At 45.0% G+C, this 20,784-nt stretch overlaps 1 protein-coding gene across 1 annotated transcript in view; it reads left to right on the top strand.

The window, feature by feature from the left end:
- Positions 1–20,784, top strand: part of LOC139548224 (fatty acid CoA ligase Acsl3-like) — a 50,218-nt gene that overhangs the window by 4,858 nt on the left and 24,576 nt on the right. The window contains exons 2-8 of the mRNA XM_071357755.1: positions 6,920–7,726; positions 8,685–8,862; positions 11,971–12,080; positions 13,618–13,756; positions 16,342–16,492; positions 17,318–17,441; positions 17,572–17,643. Coding sequence (XP_071213856.1) covers positions 7,355–7,726; positions 8,685–8,862; positions 11,971–12,080; positions 13,618–13,756; positions 16,342–16,492; positions 17,318–17,441; positions 17,572–17,643 — 1,146 coding nt within the window. The 5' untranslated portion in view covers positions 6,920–7,354. The remainder of the gene's footprint in view (positions 1–6,919; positions 7,727–8,684; positions 8,863–11,970; positions 12,081–13,617; positions 13,757–16,341; positions 16,493–17,317; positions 17,442–17,571; positions 17,644–20,784) is intronic.

Here is a 20,784-nt window from a genome sequence, read left to right as displayed (position 1 = left end):
GGGAGGATGATAATGCTGGGAGTTGCTGTCTCACTCTGGTTTATTCATGAGTCTTTAGGGAGCATTTTGGAGAGGGGATAGTGTGTGTGTGATGGAAGGATGGGGGAAGGATGTCGTGCTGCTGGAGAGGAGTTGAAGATGTGCTGCTCTCTCATATGAATAATGAATGACTGCTGCTAAAATAGCCTGCTGTGGTCTAAGGCTAATTCAGTAGGTGTGTGTGTGTGTGTGTGTGTGTGTGTGTGTGTGTGTGTGTGTGTGTGTGTGTGTGTGTGTGTGTGTGTGTGTGTGTGTGTGTGTGTGTGTGTGTGTGTGTGTGTGTGTGTGTGTGTGTGTGTGTGTGTGTGTGTGTGTGTGCGCGCATGTATGTTTTGTTGTTTGTTATTATTTCTCAGTAGAAACTCATGTCAGAAAGACAGAGACTTACAAAGTGACTTTGAGCAGCAGGACAATGCTATGGATCAGTGGCTAGGGAAATGAGCTAGAAAATGGGCTACAGGGACAGACATGGCACAGCATTAGCGCCCAACCAGGCAAGATAGCATATCATCGCTACCATTTGTAGCTCAATGTCTTTAGCCTCTCTGGGGTAACCATCAGAGATGGCCATGGAGAGGGAGGAGGAGCATGGTTTTCCAGTACCATGGACAGCTACCCAACACTACTATCCTCAGGAGTTGGAGGTAGCTATCATCATCCCTGTTAACACACACACACACATAACATAACCTATTTCACACACATAATCCTCACATAAATCACACACACAAAATCCCTTTCAGTGAAAGTTTCACACACATTTGTTTTCAATCTGGTATAAAGTAGTAGAGCACCTTTCACCCAGTTGAGAATTTGTGTTGAAATACATTCTGAGTTAACGTGACTCATTCAGCCCCCTTATTTCTTTCTTCCTCATTCCCCCTCTCCTTGCCCTCTCACTCTCTCTCTGTCTGTCTCTTTCACTGTCTGTCTCTCTTCCTCTGTCTCTATCTCTCTCTCTTTCTCTGTCTGTCTCTCTCTGTATCTCCATCTCTCTCTTTTTCCATCTCTCTCTCTGTCTCGCTCTGTCTCTCTCTCTATCACTCACTCTCTCAACTCAATTCAATTCAAGGGGCTTTATTGGCATGGGAAACATACAGCGCCTTCGGAAAGTATTCAGACCCCTTGACTTTTTCCACATTTTGTTACGTTACTGACTTATTCTAAAATGGATTAAATATATATTTTTTCAGCAATCTACACACAATACCACATAACGACAAAATGTTTGCAAATGTATTAAAAATAAACAACTGAAATACTGTTTAAATAAGTATTCAGACCCTTTACTATGAGACTCGAAATTGAGGTCAAGTGCATCCTGTTTCCATTGATCATCCTTGAGATGTTTCTACAACTTTATTGGAGTCCACCTGTGGTAAATTCAATTGATTGGACATGATTTGAAAAGACACACACCTGTCTATTTAAGGTCCCACAATTGACAGTGCATGTCAGAGCAAAAACCAAGCCATGAGGTCCAAAGAATTGTCCATAGAGTTCCGAGACAGGATTGTGTCGAGGCACAGATCTGGGGAAGGGTATCAAAACATTTCTGCAGCATTGAAGGCCCCCAATAACACATTGGCCTCCATCATTCTGAAATGGAAGAAGTTTGGAACCACCAAGACTCTTCCTAGAGCTGGTTGCCGGCCAAACTGAGTAATTGGGGGAGAAGGGCCTTGCTCAGGGAGGTGACCAAGAACCCGATGGTCACTCTGACAGAGCTCTACAGTTCCTCTGTGGAGATGGGAGAACCTTCCAGAAGGACAACCATCTCTGCAGCACTCCACCAATCAGTCCTTTATGGTAGTGGCCAGATGGAAGCCACTCCTCAGTAAAAGGCACATGACAGCCAGCTTGGAGTTTGCCAAAAAGGCACCTAAAGACTCTCAGACCAAGAGAAACAAGATTCTCTGGTCTGATGAAACCAAGATTGAACTCTTTGGGCTGAATGCCAAGCGTCACGTCTGGAGGAAACCTGGCCCCATCCCTACGGTGAAGCATGGTGGTGGCAGCATCATACTGTGGGGATGTTTTTCAGCAGCAGGGACTGGGAGACTAGTCAGGATCGAGGCAAAGATGGAATGGAGCAAAGTACAGAGAGATCCTTGATGATAACCTGCTCCAGAGCGCCCAGGACCTCAGACTGGACAACGACCCTAAGCACACAGCCAAGACAACGCAGGAGTGGCTTCAGGACAAGTCTCTGAATGTCCTTGAATGGCCAGCCAGATCCCGGACTTGAACCCAATCGAACATCTCTGGAGAGACCTGAAAATAGCTGTGCAGGGACGCTCCTTATCCAACCTGACAGAGCTTGAGAGGATCTGCAGAGAAGAATGGGAGAAACTCCCCAAATACAGGTGTACCAAGCTTGTAGCGTCACACCCAAGAAGACTCAATGCTGTAATCGCTGCCAAAGGTGCTTCAACAAAGTACTGTGTAAAGGGTCTGAATACTTATGTAAATGTGATATTTCATTTTTTTATTGTAATAACTTAGCAACCTTTTCTAAAAACCTGTTTTTGCTTTGTCATTTTGGGGTATTGTGTGTAGATTCATGAGGGGGGGAAAACAATTGAATCAATTTTAGAATAAGGCTGTAACTTAACAGAATGTGGAAAAAGTCAAGGGGTCTGAATACTTTCCGAAGACACTGTACATTTACATTTACACTAATTCTTTGTAGATCTGTGTAATCTGAGGGGAATATGTGTCTCTAAAATGGTCATACATTTGGCAAGAGATTAGGAATTGCAGCTCTATTTCCACCTCATTTTGTGGGCAGTGTGCACAAAGCCTGTCTTCTCTTGAGAGCCATGTCTGCCTACAGCGGCCTCTCTCAATAGCAAGGCTATGCTCACTGAGTCTGTACATATTCAAATCTTTCCTTAATTTTGGGTCAGTCACAGTGGTCAGGTATTCTGCCACTGTGTACTCTCTGATAAGGGTCAAATAGCATTCTAGTTTGCTCTGTTTTTTTGTTAATTCTTTCCAATATGTCAAGTGATTATCTTTTTGTTTTCTCATGATTTCTCTCCCACTGTCATCTGTCATTGCATCGTGGGTTGTAATGGGTACATGGGGGTAAAAGACGCATGTACCCTAGGCCTTTCTCTCAGCCATAATCCAACCCCCTCCCTTCACTCTCTCTCCATCTCTTTCCCTCTCACACTCTTTATCACTCTTCCTCTGTTTCGTTTCCCTCCTGCGCTTTCACTCTCTTCTAACTTCACCTCTCTCTCGTTCTATCTACACTACATGACCAAAAGTATGTGGACACCTGCTTGTCGAACATCTCATTCCAAAATCATGTGCATTAATATAGAGCTGGTCCCCCTTTTCCTGCTATAACAGCCTCCACTCTTCTGGGAAGGCTTTCCATTAGATGTTGGAACATTGCTACAGGGACTTGCTTCCATTCAGCCAAAAGAGCATTAGTGAGGTCAGGCACTGATGTTGGGCGATTAGGCCTGGTTTGCAGTCGGCGTTCCAATCCATCCCAAAGGTGTTCAATGGGGTTAAGGTCAGGGCTCTGTGAAGACCATTCAAGTTCTTCCACACCGATCTCGACAAACCATTTCTGTGTGGACCTCGCTTTGTGCACGGGAGCATTGTCATGCTGAAAGGGCCTTCGACAAATTGTTGCCACAAAGTTGGAAGTACAGAATCGTCTAGAACATATATGTCAGAGTCAAGGCCCGCGGGCCACATCCGGCCCGCGAGAAGGTTTTTTACGGCCCCTGGGATGATCTTGATTTATTATTAGAACCGGCCCGCAGACCGCAGCAAGCCGGCAGCCCGCAGATCTTTTACACGCACCAATACTACATTTCCCACAATGCAACGGTGACGCACCGAGCAGTAGGCTGCTGTGTAAATGAGATGGAGCTGCCTTGGGAAAAACTCGTGGGTTTGACAACCGACGGAGCACCTGCGATGTGTGGACACAGGAGCGGACTGGTGGCGAAGATACGGGAAAAGATGCAAGAGGAAAACGCGACAGGTGAGCTGACAGCTTATCATTGTATCATACACCAGGAAGCGTTGTGCGGTAAAGCCTTGAAAATGGAGCATGTAATGAGCATCATCACGCGCACAGTTAACTTTATCAGAGCCAAAGGTTTGAATCACCGCCAGTTCAAGGCATTTCTGACGGAGTTAGAAACGGAGCATGGTGATTTGCCTTATCACACAGAGGTGCGATGGCTAAGCCAGGGAAAGGTGCTTCAAAGATGTTTCGAGCTTCGTGAGGAGATTTGTCTGTTCTTGGACAGCAAAGGGAAAGACACAACACAACTCCGAGACGAAATGTTTCTGTGTGAAATGGCTTTTCTGTGTGACATTACGAGTCATCTGAATGCAATGAACTTGCAGCTGCAGGGTCGGGATCATGTCATCTCTGATATGTACAGTACAGTGAAGGCATTTAAAACCAAACTGACTCTGTGGGAGACGCAGATGCGGAAAGAAAATTTGAGCCACTTTCCCAGCTGCCAGACCATGAAAGAGAAGCTCTCTACCAGTGCGTTCCCGAGCGCACAGTTGGCTGATAAAATAGGTATGCTTGCCGCTGACTTTCGACGCCGATTTGCTGACTTTGAAGCACAAAAAAGCAGGTTGGAACTGCTCGGTAACCCATTTGCTGTTGACGTGGAAAGCTCACCACCAAACCTCCAAATGGAGTTGATTGACCTCCAATGCAATGATGCACTGAGGGCAAAATATGCGGCAGTGGGTGCTGCGGAGTTCGCCCGTTTCCTCCCCGACACAATGCCCCAGCTGCGCATCCAGGCTGCTCAAACGTTGTCTATGTTTGGCAGCACATACCTGTGTGAACAACTGTTTTCTTTGATGAACCTGAACAAAACATCACACAGAAGTCGACTTACTGCTGAACACCTCCACTCAATTCTGAGGATTTCCTCAGCTCAGAGCCTTACCCCGAACATTGATGAACTTGTGGAAAAGATGGGACACCACCAAGTATCACCCTCAACCTCAAACAAGTGAACATTACTGTGCAATCACATATTTAGAGTTTTTACTCAGTTCAAGTTTAAAAGTTAAAGTTTAATATTTGTTTTCACTGCATGTTACTTCTCCTTAAACAAAGTGTTGTTTTTGATTAATAGATTTTTGCACTTTATTTTATTGTATTTCAATCCAATTATATTTTAAAAATATTTCAGTTGAGTGGATGATAGAAAATTGCTATTATTGTTTTTTTCTTTGAAGTAAATTTAGCCCACTTTTGCTAAAATAGAAAATATAGGCTACTGATGGTGCCTTGAATACCGGTTTCTTTCATTTAATGTTCATGTTATGGGGATTTTTATATAAAGGAAATTTGTCTTTTGTGTCTGTTGAAAATTAAAGATTACTGACAGAGCCATAAGAAAATATTGCTTTATTTATCTGATCATATTGGAATATATTTGTTAGGTTTTCAGTAGGTTCAATTAGGTTCACTAGACTATATGCGTCATTTAAAAATTTTTCAATGAACATTCGAACAGTCCGGCCCTCGGCTTGTAGCTAAATTTTTTATTTGGCCCTCCGTCCATTTGACTTTGACACCCCTGGTCTAGAATGTCAATGTAAGCTGTAGTGTTAAGATTTCCCTTCACTGGAACTAAGGGGCCTCGCCCGAACCATGAAAAACAGCCCCAGACCATTATTCCTCCTTCACCAAACTATACAGTTGGCACTATGCATTTGGGCAGATAGCGTTCTCCTGGCATCCGCCAAACCCAGATTCGTCCTAAGGACTGCCAGATGGTGAAGTGTGATCACTCCAGAGAATGCGTTTCCTCTGCTCCAGAGTCCAATGGCAGTGAGCTTCACACCACTCCAGCCGACGCTTGGCATTGCGCATGGTGATTTTTGGCTTCTGTGTGGCTGTTCGGCCATGGAAAGCCATTTCATGAAGCTCCTGACGAACAGTTATTGTGCTGACGTTGCTTCCAGAGACAGTTTGGAACTTGGTAGTGAGTGTTGCAACCGAGGACAGACAACTTTTATGCACTACATGCTTTAGCACTCAGCGGTCCCATTCTGTGAGCTTGTGTGGCCTACCACTTCCCGGCTGAGCTGTTGTTGCTCCTAGATGTTTCCACTTCACAATAACTGCACTTACAGTTGACCGGGGCAGCTCTAGCAGGGCAGAAATTTTACGAATTGACTTATTGGTATCCAATGACGGTGCCAAGTTGAAGGTCACAGTAAGGTCCTTCTACTGCCAGTGTTTGGTTATGGAGATTGCATGGCTGTGTGCTCCCTTTTATACACCTGTCAGCAACAGGTGTGGCTGAAATAGCTAAATCCACTAATTTCAAGGGGTGTCCACATACTTTTGTATATATAGTGTATCTCTATCTCCCTCCTCTTTCTCAGCCCGTCGTAGTCCATCTGCTGTCTGTTTGTCTGTACGTATCTATTTCTTGGTGGTTAGTGATAGAAAGAGCGTGCTGTACAGTTATTTGTGGGAGATGGGGTTAGATAGGGAGCTCTGCGCTCCAGCATTCTGGCTGGCTGCAGGGGGACAGGGAGTGGGTAAGGAGCACTCAGGCTGAGATGTAGCCTACAGTACACGGCTGGGTGTCTTATTATGTAGGCCAAGCCATCAGGCTGTGCATTACCATTGGTGGGTGCTTGAGGATCCACCAACAGAAACATTAGAAGAATCCATTTAAACCTATTATCTTGGAGTGTGGCGTCTGGTGACTGTTGGGTTAAAAAGCTCAGATGGTGTCAGATGAATTGTAGCTCAAGCACTAATGTTAGTATACATGTATAACAAAACATTGACATATTATAAATAGCATATTCTCATACTTTGTTTGAATGTTGTTGTTTTTTGTCGTCCCTTGACTAGGAGTAAGGTGTTGCTGCCATTGTCATCAGATAAACACACAAGGGCAGAAGAAGAAGGACCAGGAAATGAATACCTTGCCCCGTCAGTGGCAACAGGATTCATTCTCTCTCCAACCATTCACACCTTAGACTTAGAGGAGCTGTCCTGGTGATAAACTACCTGCTCAGAGCATAAACCCTGGACCCTACCTTGGGTTCTAAAGTGAAATAACTCATCCCCCCCCCCCACACACACACACGCACGCACGCACGCACACACAGACACACACACACACACACACACACACACACACACACACACACACACACACACACACACACACACACACACACACACACACACACACACACACACACACACACACACACACACACACACACACACACACACACACACACACACACACACACACACACACACACACACACAGTCAGGATGAAGCTGAAAGAGGACCTGAACCCAGTGCTGCTGCTGCTCTTCCAGGTGACGGTGTGGCTGTACTCTGTCCTAGCCTTCCTCCCCTCCTACCTCTTCAGCTCTGTGTCAGAATCAGACGCAGGCCTCGGCTCAGAACAGGAGCGGGCTCAGAGACTCAAGGCCCAGTCTGTGACGGGTCGCCCCGCGGGGCCCTACAGGGCCATGGGCGCCACCAAGAGGCTGGTGTCGTCCCTGCACCCCGGGGTAGACACACTGGATAAGGTGTTTGAGGATGCGTCCAGAAGGTTCCCTGACAGAGACTGCCTGGGCACCAGAGAGGTGGTCATGGAGGAGGATGAGAGACAGAGCAACGGAAAGGTCTTCAAGAAGGTGAGGACAGGAAATGTGACTTGAGGACTTTCTGTTGGGCAAGAAACTCAGGCGTGTTTTGTGTTTACAGTGAAAACATAAGACCTTGTTCTGCCAAGTCAATCAAGCCAAAACAGGAGAGAACAGCCACTAATACATAACACATATCTCTTGCTCAACAGAAAGGCCTCACATCACCTCAAACACAACACACAGGCCAATCTAAACTTTGCTCAAATAAAGCACTCTCGCTGTGTGTGTGTGTGTGTGTGTGTGTGTGTGTGTGTGTGTGTGTGTGTGTGTGTGTGTGTGTGTGTGTGTGTGTGTGTGTGTGTGTGTGTGTGTGTGTGTGTGTGTGTGTGTGTGTGTGTGTGTGTGTGTGTGTGTGTGTGTGTGTGTCTGTGTGAGACTTGGAACCCGTTTAATTAAACCCCAATCATCAGGCTAATCCCACTAGTCTAATCACAGTGCTGTTGAAACTCATGTTGCTGGAATAAAATAATGGAGTGTTGCCACCTCTTGACTTCCTGGACAATGAGACCTAGAGCGAAAAACATAGAATAAATGTATTTAAATGTTGTTATTGTTTCACTGGCACAGTGTGAATGTGCATGTGCATTAGTCTGTGCCAGGTCTGGGTGTATGCAGTACCAGTGTTATCCCAGTAGAGGGCAGGAGTTCCCAACTGTTTGTGAGTTTGTGATTCAAATTCCAAAAGTTAAAAAGCGTCCATTAGCAAAAATTACTATAGCAGAAAGTGCACAACCTCAAGCTGTAGGCTTTACTGTTCACCACTGTGAACTATTCTGCCCTCCAGCATCTCTCCCTCACATTCTGTTTCCCTGAAACTCTTTCCAAAACGCTGTTTCTCTGTATGTCTATTATTCTCCACCTCTCTGCTTTTTCCCCTGGTTCTGATCTCTCCCTCTCTCCCTCTCTCTCTCCCTCTCCCTCTCTAACATTCTGTGGCTCCCTGTAGGTGATCCTGGGGCAGTACCGCTGGCTGTCCTATGCCGAGACCCACAAGGCAGCAGCACGCTTTGGCAGTGGTCTTGCAGCGTTGGGCCAGAGGGCCCACAACAACATTGCCATCTTCTGTGAGACCAGGGCTGAGTGGGTCATAGCCGCACAGGCGTGCTTCATGCAAAACTTCCCCTGTGAGTGTCCACACACACACACACACACACACACACACACACACACACACACACACACACACACACACACACACACACACACACACACACACACACACACACACACACACACACACACACACACACAGCCCAGGTCTGGTTCATGTACAACCTCCCCTGTGAGTACTCTCCATACATAGACAGTTCATCACTCTCTCTCTCTCTCTCTCTCTCTCTCTCTCTCTCTCTCTCTCTCTCTCTCTCTCTCTCTCTTTTCTCTCTCTTTTCTCTCTCTCTCTCTGTTTATGCATCAGTTATGGTCCCATGGAGTTTAATAGATGTATAGTTGTAGTGGTGTGTGAGGAGGGAATACATAACATCTGAAATATGTCCAGCCCAGCTGAGGAAGAAGGTCAGTTTGTCCCTGTTGCTATGCCACTGTTATATAAGTGTCCCAATTATCCTCCTTCTCCCCCACCCCTCTTCTTTATTTGGCCTGAGGGCTGTATGCTTCTTCTCCTGCCTGATGCCAAAATCAGATGCTCACATAGACCCTCTGACACCATAGCCTCAGCCTTCCGCCTCTCTCCATAGGCTCTCTATTCATCCATCTCTCAGCCTTCCTCCTCTCTCCCTAGGCTCTCTTCATCCATCTCTCATTCTTCCTCCTCTCTCCATAGGATCTCTATTCATCCATCTCTCATTTTTTCTCCTATCTCCATAGGCTCTCTTCATCCATCTCTCATTCTCTCTATTCATCCATCTCTCATTCTTCCTCCTCTCTCCGTAGGCTCTCTATTCATCCATCTCTCATTCTTCCTCCTCTCTCCATAGGCTCTCTATTCATCCATCTCTCAGCCTTCCTCCTCTCTCCCTAGGCTCTCTTCATCCATCTCTCATTCTTTCTCCTATCTCCATAGGCTCTCTTCATCCATCTCTCATTCTTTCTCCTCTCTCCATAGGCTCTCTTCATCCATCTTTCATTCTTTCTCCTCTCTCCATAGGCTCTCTATTCATCCATCTCTCATTCTTCCTCCTCTCTCCATAGGCTCTCTATTCATCCATCTCTCATTCTTCCTCCTCTCTCCATAGGCTCTCTATTCATCCATCTCTCAGCCTTCCTCCTCTCTCCCTAGGCTCTCTTCATCCATCTCTCATTCTTTCTCCTCTCTCCATAGGCTCTCTATTCATCCATCTCTCATTCTTCCTCCTCTCTCCATAGGCTCTCTATTCATCCATCTCTCATTCTTCCTCCTCTCTCCATAGGCTCTCTATTCATCCATCTCTCAGCCTTCCTCCTCTCTCCCTAGGCTCTCTTCATCCATCTCTCATTCTTCCTCCACTCTCCATAGGATCTCTATTCATCCATCTCTCATTCTTTCTCCTATCTCCATAGGCTCTCTTCATCCATCTCTCATTCTTTCTCCTCTCTCCATAGGCTCTCTATTCATCCATCTCTCATTCTTCCTCCTCTCTCCATAGGATCTCTATTCATCCATCTCTCATTCTTTCTCCTCTCTCCATAGGCTCTCTATTCATCCATCTCTCATTCTTCCTCCTCTCTCCATATGATCTCTCTTCATCCATCTCTCATTCTTTCTCCTCTCTCCATAGGCTCTCTATTCATCCATCTCTCATTCTTTCTCCTATCTCCATAGGCTCTCTTCATCCATCTCTCATTCTTTCTCCTCTCTCCATAGGCTCTCTATTCATCCATTTCTCATTCTTTCTCCTCTCTCCATAGGATCTCTATTCATCCATTTCTCATTCTCCCTCCTGCGCCTCCACCTCCTTCTTACTTCTTTGTTCTCTCTGTGTTTGTATTGTCAAGTTTAGTCTGACTCAATCTGACTGGTTGGCCTTGCTAGGAGTTTGTTCGTGTTTGGTTGCAGAGTATGAGCTAATCGATCACCTGATGATTTAATTTTGGGTCTAATAAAGGAAGAGCAGAGAGAGTGTTTGTGTGAACAGTGTGTTAGTATCTCACAGATGGAGGTGTCACACCCCGTGTCCTCACACACACAACAGGAAGTCTCAGCCGTCCATGACACATGGCAGCAATGTCACTGGCCCTGTTGCATAAGCCCCTTCTCTGTCAGCCTGGCCTGGGTCAAGTGATCTCCCCTCTCTCCCGCCGCCCTCCCCCTCTCTCTCCCCCCTTCTCTCTTTGTCCTGTCAGAGAGGGGTCATGAGTGGATTTTGGGCCAGGTGTCTTGACCCTTGCAAGCTACTGGTATGACCTCTTCACAGCCCTGCGTGAGCACTGCTGCAGCTACTGTGCACCACACACACACGTACACACATACACATTTATACACATTTATACACATTCCATACAAATTCCACCCCATTCCCAACAGCCTGAGTCTTTATCTGATTGGATGGGAGTCCATTTTGAGCCCACTGATGGTGGGTGGGGATGTCATCTGTGTTGGAGATGGCTGAGCTGTGTAGACACAGACGGAGAGCACATACCCCTCACTTTCTCCTCTAATGCCTGAGAAGGATGACTCTGCATGGGGTCATGTTTTTCTGGAGAAGAGACGTGTGCATGTCTGTGTGGAGGAGTGTAAAAGGGTGGTTTAGGGATGCTTGAACATGTACATGTACACCCTCACACACCCTCATCTCGGCACGTGCCCCTGGTCCCTGTGCTGAGTGATTCCCATATCTACCAGTCAGACATATACTGATGTAATGTAGCCTGGGCCCAGCCCAGTTCAGCCTGGTTTAGCCCAGTCCCAGGCCACTCACTCATGCCAGTGACAGAGCCAGAGCAGACATGATGCCATCGCTGCAGCGTTACACTAACACAGTGTCACATTACCACAGCCCTGAAGCAAACAGAATATACTGCTCACTAGGGCTTTACCATGTGGACTCACTTCCAAACAGGAACAGAAAATACACCTTGATCTTAAATCTTACCCTAACTCTATCCATATGATATCTTATCATGAACGTTATTACCTGATGATACCTCATTGGGCTTACCTTTGTGTGTGTGTGTGTGTGTGTGTGTGTGTGTGTGTGTGTGTGTGTGTGTGTGTGTGTGTGTGTGTGTGTGTGTGTGTGTGTGTGTGTGTGTGTGTGTGTGTGTGTGTGTGTGTGTGTGTGTGCGCGTTGCAGTGGTCACTCTGTACTCTACCCTGGGGGGTCCGGCCATAACTCACGGTCTGAACGAGACAGAGGTTAGTCACATCATCACCAGCAGAGAGCTACTGGAGACCAGACTCAAGGTGAGAGAACACATGCACATCTGAAATTAGTACATATTTAGAAGGTAAAGGACGAAATCAAGAAGGGACAGGAAGCGTGTGAAAGAGGAGTTTATGAGTGGGAGAGAGAGCAGGAGGGGGAGAGGTACATGTGATGCACGTTGTGGATCTGGAGTCTGTACTATGCCCACTGTTATCAGTGTGTGATGCAGAGTGGGGCCAGAGAAACACAGAATGACACAGTGGGTTAGAGAGAGACCAACACACTGGGTTAGAGAGAGACCAACACACTGGGTTAGAGAGAGACCAACACACTGGGTTAGAGAGAGACCAACACACTGGGTTATAGACAGACCAACACACTGGGTTAGAGAGAGACCAACACACTGGGTTAGAGACAGACCAACACACAGAGTTAGAGAGAGACCAACACACTGGGTAAGAGAGAGACCAACACACTGGGTTAGAGACAGACCAACACACTGGGTTAGAGAGAGACCAACACACTGGGTTAGAGACAGACCAACACACTGGGTTAGAGAGAGACCAACACACTGGGTTATAGACAGACCAACACACTGGGTTAGAGAGAGACCAACACACTGGGTTAGAGACAGACCAACACACAGAGTTAGAGAGAGACCAACACACTGGGTAAGAGAGAGACCAACACACTGGGTTAGAGACAGACCAACACACTGGGTTAGAGAGAGACCAACACACTGGGTTAGACACAGACCAACACACTGGGTTAGAGAGAGACCAACACACTGGGTTAGAGAGAGACCAACACACTGGGATAGAGAGAGACCAACACACTGGGTTAGAGACAGACCAACACACTGGGTTAGACACAGACCAACACACTGGGTTATAGAGAGACCAACACACTGGGTTAGAGAGAGACCAACACACTGGGATAGAGAGAGACCAACACACTGGGTTAGAGACAAACCAACACACTGGGATATAGAGAGACCAACACACTGGGTTAGAGAGAGACCAACACACTGGGTTAGACACAGACCAACACACTGGGTTATAGAGAGACCAACACACTGGGTTAGAGAGAGACCAACACACTGGGATAGAGAGAGACCAACACACTGGGTTAGAGACAAACCAACACACTGGGTTATAGAGAGACCAACACACTGGGTTAGAGAGAGACCAACACACTGGGTTAGAGAGTTAGAGTCATACAGTCCATTCTACCTCCTGAGGAGAGAGACAGGGAATCAATAAAGCAATATATATCTGTCAAAACATGAAAGAGTTGACTCACATGTTTAGGTTGTCTAAACATACTGAAGTAGAACGATGTACAACGTGCATTTGTTTTTTTTGCATGTCTACATGTACGGAAAGGTCAAGCCTTTGAAAACATACTTGAAAAGGAATAAATAAACAAACCACCTTTTGTAGTCAGGAGCCAGTCTGCAACCAGAAGGAATCAGCCAACCCCTATCAGTGTGCCTTATCCCTGTCCTGACCAACCATTTGATGGTTACAGTATAGCTGTCCTAAATACTTCTTTGTGTTTCCTGGTTGAGTTTAGTTCATCCTGCTGGAGGTGCCCAGGCTGCAGCACATCATTGTGGTGGATGACACACCCACCAAGTGGCCTGGTTACCCACGAGGCATCAGTGTCCACAACATGGCTACCGTTCAGGAGCTGGGGACCAAGCCTGAGAATGGTAAATGGTGTGTGTGTGTGTGTGTGTGTGTGTGTGTGTGTGTGTGTGTGTGTGTGTGTGTGTGTGTGTGTGTGTGTGTGTGTGTGTGTGTGTGTGTGTGTGTGTGTGTGTGTGTGTGTGTGTGTGTGTGTGTGTGTGTGTGTGTGTGTGTGTGTGTGTGCGTGTGGACTGAGCATTTCTTTAACGGCATTATACTGAAATGTACACAACATGTATAACATCGTTATAGCACTCATTTACTAGTTTGTAGTAAGTCACTTTGCTAGTTTCAGAGATACTGTGGTCTCAGATACTGTAGTCTCAGAGATACTGTAGTCTCAGAGATACTGTGGTCTCAGAGATACTGTGGTCTCAGAGATACTGTGGTCTCAGAGATACTGTGGTCTCAGAGATCCTGTGCTCTCAGATACTGTGGTTTCAGAGATACTGTGGTCTCAGATACTGTGGTTTCAGAGATACTGTGGTCTCAGAGATACTGTGGTCTCAGAGATACTGTGGTCTCAGAGATCCTGTGCTCTCAGAGATCCTGTGCTCTCAGATACTGTGGTTTCAGAGATACTGTGGTCTCAGAGATACTGTAGTCTCAGAGATACTGTAGTCTCAGAGATACTGTGGTCTCAGAGATACTGTAGTCTCAGAGATACTGTAGTCTCAGAGATCCTGTGCTCTCAGATACTGTGGTTTCAGAGATACTGTGGTCTCAGATATACTGTGGTCTCAGAGATACTGTAGTCTCAGAGATACTGTAGTCTCAGAGATACTGTAGTCTCAGAGATACTGTAGTGTCAAGGGGGAGGGTGGGGGGGTTTGGTGGTGCGGCTCATTAGGTCATGTGAATGAGGAAGTGGACACATCTGTGTCAGATTAAACTCAGAGGAAACACTCCCTTTCTCTCCAATTTCTCTCTCCTTTCCTTCCTCTCTCTTTCCATCCCTCCCTTTCTCCAGCTGCTCTCTAGTGCTGCACTGCTTGACCCATAACAAGTAGAGCTGGTACTGTGAGGGGTAGGTGTGTGTGTGTGTTTGTGTGTGTGTGTGTGCGTGTGCGTGTGCGTGTGTGTGTGTGTGCTGACCTGTGGGATTAGGAAGGAGGCTCATGTTTATAGACACTTCTGTAAACTTCACATGACATCATTCCCCCAACACCCCTCTCCTCCTCCTCTCCACCCTGTATCTCTGGGTCCATGTTCAAGTCAGAACAAGGCCCCTCCTCTCGCATGCGGTAGACTCCAAATCACGTCCCACTCCTCTCTCCCTCTCCTATCTCCCACTCCTATCTCTCTCTCTCCCACTCTTTTGCTCCCTTCTTCCTCTCTCTCTGTCCTGCGGGTCTTCTGTTTGGGTGTGTTTTGTTTTTCTGCACTCGCTGTGGACATCGTGGAAATGTTTATATTCCACACGACACTGAGCAGCCCCCCAGCCCTACAAAAAACATTCGAAATCACGTCTTATATTTCCACATGAGGACAACTGAGAGAAATCTGCTGACTGTTGTTTTAGCCCTACTCCATTCATTTCTTATGTAGTCTAGAACTGGGATTTTTTTTCTTCAGCCCGAGACCCAAATTATAAATTAACCATCCTCCCGTGATCCAAATCGTCCTCCTGCAACCCAAATTACGAAGAAATAGTGTGTGATTGTAGATGTATTCTTATAACACACAACCTACCTCTCACAAGCCAAGGACCCACTTTGGGTCCCGACCCATAGTTTAAGAAACCTATATGATCTAGAATCATCTCACCTCCTTCCACATTGTCAGAATCCACATTGCTTGACATAATATAACTTCTGAGTGGCTTTTTGGCAAGCCTAGACAAGATTAACATAGTGTCTTGGAGAACTTAAGCCCAAACATTTGAAATGGGCTGACGGGGAGGAGAGGCTTTACGTCAATTGAACAGCTCTCAGCCAGTTAACACACAGCCAAATGTCAGAGAAGAAAGAGAAGAGTGAAATAAGATGAAGAGAGCCGTAGAGGGGCAGAGAGAGGCAGAGAGAGAGATATTGTAAAGAGGAAGGTAGATGTGGAGAGAGGAAAGAGGGAGAGGTATATGGGTTTTTTGGCATTAAGATATGCTGTATCTTCCTACTGAGAGTGCCAAGAGGCTGAGGAGGTTTACTAAATGGTGACATTATGTTTAATGTGTTTAATATTTTACTTGACTGATGTTCCTCTCCCTCTTTATTCCATTAGGAATGTTCCATTCTACCACTCCTTTAGATATTCATCATTATGTACCCCCATCTTGTTTAACACCACCATATGTTCCCAGGACCTTCGCCTACAGACTATATATTCTAACATGGACTTAACAAACCTCCTCCTTTTATTGTCCTGCCCTGCAACATATCTTATGATCTCCCATGAACTCCCTTTTCCTACCATATGCTGAATATTTACAAAAACATGCTTTCATGCCATGAACTAATTTGTTTTCCTGTATTTGTGTGTGTGTGTGTGTGTGTGTGTGTGTGTGTGTGTGTGTGTGTGTGTGTGTGTGTGTGTGTGTGTGTGTGTGTGTGTGTGTGTGTGTGTGTGTGTGTGTGTGTGTGTGTGTGTGTGTGTGTGTGTGTGTGTGTAGTGTCTCGTGGGCGTGAACAGCCCATGCCCTCTGACATCGCTGTCATCATGTACACCAGCGGCTCCACTGGCGTACCCAAGGGCGTCATGATCTCCCATAGCAACATCATTGCTGGCATCACTGGCATGGCAGAAAGGATACCCAACCTGGGGTAGGTACCGCTAACCTGCCAACCTTATACCCTCTCTTTACCCTCCTGGGCTCACTTCCCCCAGTACCAAACTACTACTACCGACATTTCCTGATAAGCAACATTTTTTCATGAATCATCGAATACCACTTTGAATGCTCTAAGAATGTTCACAATCCAAGCTGGCTTCCAAAGTGCACCTTATCCAGGAAGACTGATTAAATGTTTACTTAGCCCTTTTTCAGTTGGCGCTGTCTTAGAGGAAGGTCCCATCATGTCCTGTCTATGCTCTTTGACTGATCTCAGCTGTCCATGGGGGAGTACAGTGTGATGGTTATACATAGCAGGTTCCATTTCAACGCTGAATTAAAGAAACACTCAAAGTGATCTATGAGGACAACTTCCTGATTGAGGCCTTGGTGTCAACTGAGCACGTGCAGAAGCGTGGGTTTAAGGCTGTGCTGTAAATAAATGTAGATGCTGTACCATCACACTGGTGATCACTACGACGACAAATGTGTTTGCTTTGTGTTCTTAAAAAAAACTCTCTCTTTCTCTGGAGAACAGGATTGGGGGAAGAGAGGGAGGGGAGTGGAAGAATAGAAAGATGGAAGAGAGGGGGTCAAGTCGTTACCCTTTAGAGAGCATCTTGATCTGGCCCAGAAGGACATTTACTGCAGTGCTTTGTGTATTTTGTTCTTTAATTGTGTAAACCTTTCTTATACATATAGTTTTGTCATGCAAGTTTATTGAAAGACGATCGTGTACGATTTTGGACTGTTGCCTGTCTGTCTGTCTGTCCGTATGCTAGAATAATAAGGAGTTAGGTATATTGTTCTGTGGCAGTGAGAATGACACCTACATCGGGTACCTCCCCCTGGCCCATGTGTTGGAGCTGAGTGCAGAGCTGGTGTGTGTGGCTCACGGCTGCAGGATTGGCTACTCCTCCCCCCAGACGCTAGCGGACCAGGTGAGGTGGTCCCCCCCTGCTCTGTATACTGTGTCACCTGCTTGGACTGTACATTACTAAACACATATATAAAAGGTGAATATATGTGTAGAGTACCTGTATGATAACTGTATCCTTTCTCTCCCACCAGTCAACAAAGATTAAAAAAGGCAGTAAAGGAGACACCAGTGTTCTGCAGCCGACTCTAATGGCAGCTGTGCCGGTAAGACACATACATTACTGTACTGTCAATGTAGGGTTGCAAATGCTGATGCTCCAGATACTCAACTAGTCTAAAGGCCAGTTGTATTACTTCTTTAATCAGCACAACAGTTTTCAGCTGTGCTAACATAATTGCAAAAGGGTTTTCTAATGAACAACTAGCCTTTTAAAATGATAAACTTGGATTAGCTAACACGACGTACCATTGGAACACAGGAGTGATGGTTGCTGATAATGGGCCTCTGTACGCCTATGTAGATATTCCATTAAAAATCAGCCATTTCCAGCAACAATAGTCATTTACAACATTAACAATGTCTACACTGTATTTCTGATCAATTTGATGTTATTTTAATGGACAAAAAATGTGCTTTTCTTTCAAAAACAAGGACTTTTCTAAGTGATCCCAAACTTTTGAACGGTATTGTATGTTTACATTGCCAAAGCAAGTGAAATGGATAAACAAAAGTGAATTTTTTTTTAAAAAGTGAACAGTAAATATTACACTCACACAAGTTCCAAAACAATAGAGACATTTCAAATGTCATATTATGTCTATATAGAGTGTTGTAAAAATGTGCAAATAGTTAAAGTACAAAAGGGAAAATAAATAAATATGGGTTGTGTTTACAATGGTGTTTGTTCTTCAATGGTTGCCTTTTTCTTGTGTCAACAGGTCATAAATCCTGCTGCTGTGATGGCACACTGTGGTATTTCACCCAATAGATATGGGAGTTTATCAAAATTGGGTTCCTTTTTTGAATTCTTTGTGGGTCTGTGTAATCTGAGGGAAATATGTGTCTCTAATATGGTCATACATTTGGCAGGAGGTTAGGAAGTGCAGCTCAGTTTCCACCTCATTTTGTGGGCAGTGTGCACATAGCCTGTTTTCTATTGAGAGCCAGGTCTGCCTACGGCAGCCTTTCTCAATAGCAAGGCTATGCTCACTGAGTCTGTACATAGACAAATATTTCCTTAAGTTTGGGTCAGTCACAGTGGTCAGGTATTCTGCTACTGTGTACTCTCTGTTAAAGGCCAAATAGCATTCTAGTTAGCTCTGGGGTTGTTTTTTTATTCTTTCCAATGGGTCAAATAATTATCTTTTTGTCTTCTCATGATTTGGTTGGGTCTAATTGTGTTGCTGTCCTGGGGCTGTGTGGGGTCTGTGTTTGTGAAGAGAGTCCCAGGACCAGCTTGCTTAGGGGACTCTTCTCCAGGTTCATCTCTCTGTAGGTGATGGATTTGTTATGGAAGGTTTGGGAACTGCTTCATTTTAGGTGGTTGTAGAATTTAACAGCTATTTTATGGATGTTGATAATTAGCGGGTATTGGCCTAATTCTGCTCTGCATGCATTATTTGGTGTTCTACGTTGTACACGGAGGATATTTTTGCAGAATTCTGCATGCAGAGTCTCACTTTGGTGTTTTTGTGAATTCTTGGTTGGTGAGCGGACTCCAGACCTCACAACCATAAAGGGCAATGGGTTCTATAACTGATTCAAGTATTTCTAGCCAGATCCTAATTGGTATGTCAAATGTTATGTTCCTTTTGATGGCATAGAAGGCCCTTCTTGCCTTGTATCTCAGATCGTTCACAGCTTTGTGGAAGTTACCTGTGGCACTGATGTTTAGGCCGAGGTATGAATAGTTTTTTGTGTGCTCTTGGGCAATGGCGTCTAGATGGAATTTGTATTTGTGGTCCTGGCAACTGGATCTTTTTTGGAACACCATTATTTTTGTCTTACTGAGATTTACTGTCAGGGCCCAGGTCTGACAGAATCTGTGCAGAAGATCTAGGTGCTGCTGTAGGCCCTCCTTGGTTGGGTACAGAAGCACCAGATCATCAGCCAACAGTAGACATTTGACTTCAGATTCTAGTAGGGTGAAGCCGGGTGCTACAGACTGTTCTAGAGCCCTCACCAATTCGTATATATGTATGTTGAAGAGGGTGGGGCTGTCTCTGTCTCACCCCATGACCCTTTGGAAAGAAATGTGTTTTTGCCAATTCTAAGCGTGTACATGGATTTTATAATGTCGTATGTTTTTCCCCCAACTCCACTTTCCATCAATTTGTATAGCAGATCCTCATGCCAAATTTAGTCAAAAGATTTTTTGAAGTCAACAAAGCATGAGAAGACTTTGCCTTTGTTTTGGTTTGTTTGTTTGTCAATTAGGGTGTGCAGGGTGAGTACGTGATCTGTCGTACGGTAATTTGGTAAAAAGCCAATTTGACATTTGCTCAGTAAATTGTTTTCACTGAGGAAATGTACAAGTCTGCTGTTAATGATAATGCAGAGGATTTTCCCAAGGTTGCTGTTGACGCATATCCCACGGTAGTTATTGGGGTCAAATTTGTCTCTACTTTTGTGGGTTGGGGTGATCAGTCCTCGGTTTCACATATTGGGGAAGATGCCAGAACCGAGGATGATGTTAAAGAGTTTAAGTATAGCCAATTGAAATGTGTGGTATATTTTATAATTTCATTAAGGATACCATCAACACCACAGGCCTTTTTGGGTTGGAGGGTTTGTATTTTGTCCTGTTGTTCATGCAAGTAATTGGATAATCCAGTGGGTTCTGGTAGTCTTTAATAGCTGATTCTAAGATTTGTAATTAATCATGTATATTTTTTTGCTGTTTGTTCTTTGTCAAAAAGATTGGAGAAGTGGTTTATCCACACATCTCCATTTTGGATAGATAACTCTTTGGGTTGTTGTTTGTTAATTGTGTTCCAATTTTCCCAGAAGTGGTTAGATTCTATAGATTATTCAATTACATTGAGCTGATTTCTGACGTGCTGTTCCTTCTTTTTCCGTAGTGTATTTCTGCATTGTTTTAGTGATTCACTTTAGTCCAGGCATAGTCTCAGGTTTTCTGGGTCTCTTGGTTTTTGGTTGGATAGATTTCTCAATTTCTTTCTTAGGTGTTTGCATTCTTTATCAAACCATTTGTCATTGTTGTTAATGTTCTTAGGTTGTCTGCTTGAAATGTTTAGATTTGATAGGGAAGCTGAGAGGTCAAATATACTGTTTAGGCTTTCTACTACCAAGTTTACACCTTCACTATTACAGTGAAATGTTTGTCCAGGAAGTTGTCTAAAAGGAATTGAATTTGTTGTTGCCTAATTGTTTTTCAGTAGGTT

This window comes from Salvelinus alpinus, chromosome 21 (genome assembly GCF_045679555.1).
Source record: "Salvelinus alpinus chromosome 21, SLU_Salpinus.1, whole genome shotgun sequence".
NCBI lineage: Eukaryota > Metazoa > Chordata > Actinopteri > Salmoniformes > Salmonidae > Salvelinus > Salvelinus alpinus.
The sequence above is the reverse complement of the archived record's forward strand: the minus strand, read 5'-3'. Positions and strand labels throughout refer to the sequence as shown.